Consider the following 7,003-nt stretch of genomic DNA (forward strand, 5'->3'; position numbering starts at 1 on the left):
CAACAGTGACATTAAATTCTGAACCAGGAATCAACGGACCGATATTAAGCGAGCTAATGTTGTTCACACGATCAGTCTTGTTTGTTTCGGGACCAACATAGATTACATCAAAAGTAGTTGTGTCTGAAGACGAAAAAAAGTAATATGTGTTACGACGGTTTTATGAAGCTATTTGCTGCACAATTTGTTGTCGCATACAAACCTGGAAGGGGATTCCATTCAACATCAACAGTTGTGTCAGTAATGTTCGAAACCGATGTGTTCAACAAAGCTGGAAGCATGTCTATTGATAAAGAAATAGATGGATAACCTCTACTGCAGCAAAATGATTGTTCTAGCAAACAACAGTATGGTTTGTCTTACCAAGTGGTGTAACATTGGATTGTCCAATTACTCGTCCGGTGCTGGTTACACCTTCCACAGTTACATCATACGTCTGCCCTGGTCGAAGGTTGGTCAATGATGAGCTGTTGGTGGGGGATTGTACCAAAGCGGTGACGTTATCGAGTGTGTACAAGACATTGTATAAAGAAGCACCTAAAAACGTTATGGATGTTATCAACAAATTGAGAAATTCGCACCATCCGTCACCAACACGGATAAACCATGAAAAAGTTGACTTCCAATGTAACTCCATTTACGTAACGTTAAAAGTATACGTCAACAAGTGGAAAAAAACGAATATGAATTCAAATACAATTCAGTACGTTCTTTTGCAACAATGCGAAGAAGACCATTACTGTATGGTCTTACCAGGAACATTGCTCCAAGTGACGTTTGCAGTTGTCGACGTAATGAAGTCGAAAGTTAGCACGATAGTTTGATTGGCTATAAAACGAGAAAAAAACACCAATCATTAGTTTTGAAAGTGGGTCATATACCAAAATCGCAAAAAGTCTTTGCATATATTTGTTACCTGTTGGGAAAACACGAGGATCTGACTTTCCAATCAGTATGTTATCTTTGTCAAAGGCAAAGATAGTGACATTATATCGGGACCCTGGAATTAGTCCACTGATTGTTGTTTTGTTGTTGGTTGTGACGCTCTGAGTATTGGTACCATCTGGTCCATTGTAGACGATATTTGCAGTAACCGTTCCTAGTGTGGATTAAAGATAAGTTGAAACCTTGTTGGTCACAATGTTTTTTGCACAAAAATGAAATGCAAATCTAACCTGGGACATTGTTCCACTCGACATCTGCCGTCGAATCGGTCACGTTATTAACCATTACAGTGATCAAGTTATGGGACATGGCTGAAAAGGCACAAAATAAATTACTTCTGTCAATGCACACATTTTAGGCACAACAAAATTGCAATTTACTTAGAGGAGTGCGATTTGATCTTCCAATCAACTGCCCAGTGCTTGTGTGTGCAGTGACGATAATCTCATATGTCTGGCCTGGACTTTTTTCAACTAGAGTTACGTTATTTGTATCGGATGGTGTAATGACAGTAACGTTTCCGATAGTTGCTGACACGTTATACGTTGATGCTCCTGAGAATAAACTCATTTCTTTAAAAAATATCCAGACCAAAAGAATAAAAAACTTTCAAATATTCACAAAAATATTTGTTTTTTACGAATAATCTTTGCCTTACATTTTGTTTCCTTTTCAAATAAACATTTGTAAGCAGAGACACAAATGTAATCTAGTATCATGTGAAAGATAAGTTACCTGGAACACTGGTCCATATTACATCTGCTATTGTTGAGGCCACGTATGTGAATTCAACAACGATGATTTGGATATCTGAACACAACATCATTGTTATAATAGCAGTTTATTAAAAAGAAATCTCATGCTAATAGAAGCGCACCAACTTTGATTAAAGATTCTTACCAGTTTTGAAGGGTGTTGGTTTAGATTTTGCAGTCACCACACCGTTCTGGTCATATCCCACAACAGTGACATTAAATTCTGAACCAGGAATCAACGGACCGATATTAAGCGAGCTAATGTTGTTCACACGATCAGTCTTGTTTGTTTCGGGACCAACATAGATTACATCAAAAGTAGTTGTGTCTGAAGACGAAAAAAAGTAATATGTGTTACGACGGTTTTATGAAGCTATTTGCTGCACAATTTGTTGTCGCATACAAACCTGGAAGGGGATTCCATTCAACATCAACAGTTGTGTCAGTAATGTTCGAAACCGATGTGTTCAACAAAGCTGGAAGCATGTCTATTGATAAAGAAATAGATGGATAACCTCTACTGCAGCAAAATGATTGTTCTAGCAAACAACAGTATGGTTTGTCTTACCAAGTGGTGTAACATTGGATTGTCCAATTACTCGTCCGGTGCTGGTTACACCTTCGACAGTTACATCATACGTCTGCCCTGGTCGAAGGTTGGTCAATGATGAGCTGTTGGTGGGGGATTGTACCAAAGCGGTGACGTTATCGAGTGTGTACAAGACATTGTATAAAGAAGCACCTAAAAACGTTATGGATGTTATCAACAAATTGTGAAATTCGCACCATCCGTCACCAACACGGATAAACCATGAAAAAGTTGACTTCCAATGTAACTCCATTTACGTAACGTTAAAAGCATACGTCAACAAGTGGAAAAAACGAATATGAATTCAAATACAATTCAGTACGTTCTTTTGCAACAATGCGAAGAAGACCATTACTGTATGATCTTACCAGGAACATTGCTCCAAGTGACGTTTGCAGTTGTCGACGTAATGAAGTCGAAAGTTAGCACGATAGTTTGATTGGCTATAAAACGAGAAAAAAACACCAATCATTAGTTTTGAAAGTGGGTCATATACCCAAATCGCAAAAAGTCTTTGCATATATTTGTTACCTGTTGGGAAAACACGAGGATCTGACTTTCCAATCAGTATGTTATCTTTGTCAAAGGCAAAGATCGTGACATTATATCGGGACCCTGGAATTAGTCCACTGATTGTTGTTTTGTTGTTGGTTGTGACGCTCTGAGTATTGGTACCATCTGGTCCATTGTAGACGATATTTGCAGTAACCGTTCCTAGTGTGGATTAAAGATAAGTTGAAACCTTGTTGGTCACAATGTTTTTTGCACAAAAATGAAATGCAAATCTAACCTGGGACATTGTTCCACTCGACATCTGCCGTCGAATCGGTCACGTTATTAACCATTACAGTGATCAAGTTATGGGACATGGCTGAAAAGGCACAAAATAAATTACTTCTGTCAATGCACACATTTTAGGCACAACAAAATTGCAATTTACTTAGAGGAGTGCGATTTGATCTTCCAATCAAATGCCCAGTGCTTGTGTGTGCAGTGACGATAATCTCATATGTCTGGCCTGGACTTTTTTCAACTAGAGTTACGTTATTTGTATCGGATGGTGTAATGACAGTAACGTTTCCGATAGTTGCTGACACGTTATACGTTGATGCTCCTGAGAATAAACTCATTTCTTTAAACAATATCCAGACCAAAAGAATAAAAAACTTTCAAATATTCACAAAAATATTTGTTTTTTACAAATAATCTTTGCCTTACATTTTGTTTCGTTTTAAAATAAACATTTGTAAGCAGAGACACAAATGTAATCTAGTATCATGTGAAAGATAAGTTACCTGGAACACTGGTCCATATTACATCTGCTATTGTTGAGGCCACGTATGTGAATTCAACAACGATGATTTGGATATCTGAACACAACATCATTGTTATAATAGCAGTTTATTAAAAAGAAATCTTATGCTAATAGAAGCGCACCAACTTTGATTAAAGATTCTTACCAGTTTTGAAGGGTGTTGGTTTAGATTTTGCAGTCACCACACCGTTCTGGTCATATCCCACAACAGTGACATTAAATTCTGAACCAGGAATCAACGGACCGATATTAAGCGAGCTAATGTTGTTCACACGATCAGTCTTGTTTGTTTCGGGACCAACATAGATTACATCAAAAGTAGTTGTGTCTGAAGACGAAAAAAAGTAATATGTGTTACGACGGTTTTATGAAGCTATTTGCTGCACAATTTGTTGTCGCATACAAACCTGGAAGGGGATTCCATTCAACATCAACAGTTGTGTCAGTAATGTTTGAAACCGATGTGTTCAACAAAGCTGGAAGCATGTCTATTGATAAAGAAATAGATGGATAACCTCTACTGCAGCAAAATGATTGTTCTAGCAAACAACAGTATGGTTTGTCTTACCAAGTGGTGTAACATTGGATTGTCCAATTACTCGTCCGGTGCTGGTTACACCTTCCACAGTTACATCATACGTCTGCCCTGGTCGAAGGTTGGTCAATGATGAGCTGTTGGTGGGGGATTGTACCAAAGCGGTGACGTTATCGAGTGTGTACAAGACATTGTATAAAGAAGCATCTAAAAACGATATGGATGTTATCAACAAATTGTGAAATTCGCACCATCCGTCACCAACACGGATAAACCATGAAAAAGTTGACTTCCAATGTAACTCCATTTACAAAACGTTAAAAGTATACGTCAACAAGTGGAAAAAACGAATATGAATTCAAATACAATTCAGTACGTTCTTTTGCAACAATGCGAAGAAGACCATTACTGTATGATCTTACCAGGAACATTGCTCCAAGTGACGTTTGCAGTTGTCGACGTAATGAAGTCGAAAGTTAGCACGATAGTTTGATTGGCTATAAAACGAGAAAAAAACACCAATCATTAGTTTTGAAAGTGGGTCATATACCAAAATCGCAAAAAGTCTTTGCATATATTTGTTACCTGTTGGGAAAACACGAGGATCTGACTTTCCAATCAGTATGTTATCTTTGTCAAAGGCAAAGATAGTGACATTATATCGGGACCCTGGAATTAGTCCACTGATTGTTGTTTTGTTGTTGGTTGTGACGCTCTGAGTATTGGTACCATCTGGTCCATTGTAGACGATATTTGCAGTAACCGTTCCTAGTGTGGATTAAAGATAAGTTGAAACCTTGTTGGTCACAATGTTTTTTGCACAAAAATGAAATGCAAATCTAACCTGGGACATTGTTCCACTCGACATCTGCCGTCGAATCGGTCACGTTATTAACCATTACAGTGATCAAGTTATGGGACATGGCTGAAAAGGTACAAAATAAATTACTTCTGTCAATGCACACATTTTAGGCACAACAAAATTGCAATTTACTTAGAGGAGTGCGATTTGATCTTCCAATCAACTGCCCAGTGCTTGTGTGTGCAGTGACGATAATCTCATATGTCTGGCCTGGACTTTTTTCAACTAGAGTTACGTTATTTGTATCGGATGGTGTAATGACAGTAACGTTTCCGATAGTTGCTGACACGTTATACGTTGATGCTCCTGAGAATAAACTCATTTCTTTAAAAAATATCCAGACCAAAAGAATAAAAAACTTTCAAATATTCACAAAAATATTTGTTTTTTACGAATAATCTTTGCCTTACATTTTGTTTCGTTTTCACATAAACATTTGTAAGCAGAGACACAAATGTAATCTAGTATCATGTGAAAGATAAGTTACCTGGAACACTGGTCCATATTACATCTGCTATTGTTGAGGCCACGTATGTGAATTCAACAACGATGATTTGGATATCTGAACACAACATCATTGTTATAATAGCAGTTTATTAAAAGAAATCTTATGCTAATAGAAGCGCATCAACTTTGATTAAAGATTCTTACCAGTTTTGAAGGGTGTTGGTTTAGATTTTGCAGTCACCACACCGTTCTGGTCATATCCCACAACAGTGACATTAAATTCTGAACCAGGAATCAACGGACCGATATTAAGCGAGCTAATGTTGTTCACACGATCAGTCTTGTTTGTTTCGGGACCAACATAGATTACATCAAAAGTAGTTGTGTCTGAAGACGAAAAAAAGTAATATGTGTTACGACGGTTTTATGAAGCTATTTGCTGCACAATTTGTTGTCGCATACAAACCTGGAAGGGGATTCCATTCAACATCAACAGTTGTGTCAGTAATGTTCGAAACCGATGTGTTCAACAAAGCTGGAAGCATGTCTATTGATAAAGAAATAGATGGATAACCTCTACTGCAGCAAAATGATTGTTCTAGCAAACAACAGTATGGTTTGTCTTACCAAGTGGTGTAACATTGGATTGTCCAATTACTCGTCCGGTGCTGGTTACACCTTCCACAGTTACATCATACGTCTGCCCTGGTCGAAGGTTGGTCAATGATGAGCTGTTGGTGGGGGATTGTACCAAAGCGGTGACGTTATCGAGTGTGTACAAGACATTGTATAAAGAAGCATCTAAAAACGATATGGATGTTATCAACAAATTGTGAAATTCGCACCATCCGTCACCAACACGGATAAACCATGAAAAAGTTGACTTCCAATGTAACTCCATTTACAAAACGTTAAAAGTATACGTCAACAAGTGGAAAAAACGAATATGAATTCAAATACAATTCAGTACGTTCTTTTGCAACAATGCGAAGAAGACCATTACTGTATGATCTTACCAGGAACATTGCTCCAAGTGACGTTTGCAGTTGTCGACGTAATGAAGTCGAAAGTTAGCACGATAGTTTGATTGGCTATAAAACGAGAAAAAAACACCAATCATTAGTTTTGAAAGTGGGTCATATACCAAAATCGCAAAAAGTCTTTGCATATATTTGTTACCTGTTGGGAAAACACGAGGATCTGACTTTCCAATCAGTATGTTATCTTTGTCAAAGGCAAAGATAGTGACATTATATCGGGACCCTGGAATTAGTCCACTGATTGTTGTTTTGTTGTTGGTTGTGACGCTCTGAGTATTGGTACCATCTGGTCCATTGTAGACGATATTTGCAGTAACCGTTCCTAGTGTGGATTAAAGATAAGTTGAAACCTTGTTGGTCACAATGTTTTTTGCACAAAAATGAAATGCAAATCTAACCTGGGACATTGTTCCACTCGACATCTGCCGTCGAATCGGTCACGTTATTAACCATTACAGTGATCAAGTTATGGGACATGGCTGAAAAGGTACAAAATAAATTACTTCTGTCAATGC

General features: G+C 37.8%; 1 protein-coding gene across 1 annotated transcript; it reads right to left on the reverse strand.

Moving 5' to 3' along the window:
- Positions 1-1,660: 1,660 nt before the first annotated feature.
- On the reverse strand, positions 1,661-4,992 carry LOC145208092 (tenascin-N-like). The gene is made up of 15 exons (XM_080078872.1): positions 4,984-4,992; positions 4,725-4,854; positions 4,562-4,636; positions 4,173-4,346; positions 4,012-4,092; positions 3,750-3,932; positions 3,585-3,659; positions 3,230-3,403; positions 3,080-3,160; positions 2,821-3,003; positions 2,658-2,732; positions 2,269-2,442; positions 2,108-2,188; positions 1,846-2,028; positions 1,661-1,755 (listed from the first exon to the last, which is right to left on the reverse strand). Exons 1-15 carry the CDS (start codon positions 4,990-4,992, stop codon positions 1,661-1,663), a joined length of 1,773 nt encoding a protein of 590 aa, XP_079934998.1.
- Positions 4,993-7,003: the final 2,011 nt, after the last annotated feature.

Source organism: Phallusia mammillata, unplaced genomic scaffold (genome assembly GCF_965637545.1).
Source record: "Phallusia mammillata unplaced genomic scaffold, kaPhaMamm4.hap1.1 HAP1_SCAFFOLD_206, whole genome shotgun sequence".
NCBI lineage: Eukaryota > Metazoa > Chordata > Ascidiacea > Phlebobranchia > Ascidiidae > Phallusia > Phallusia mammillata.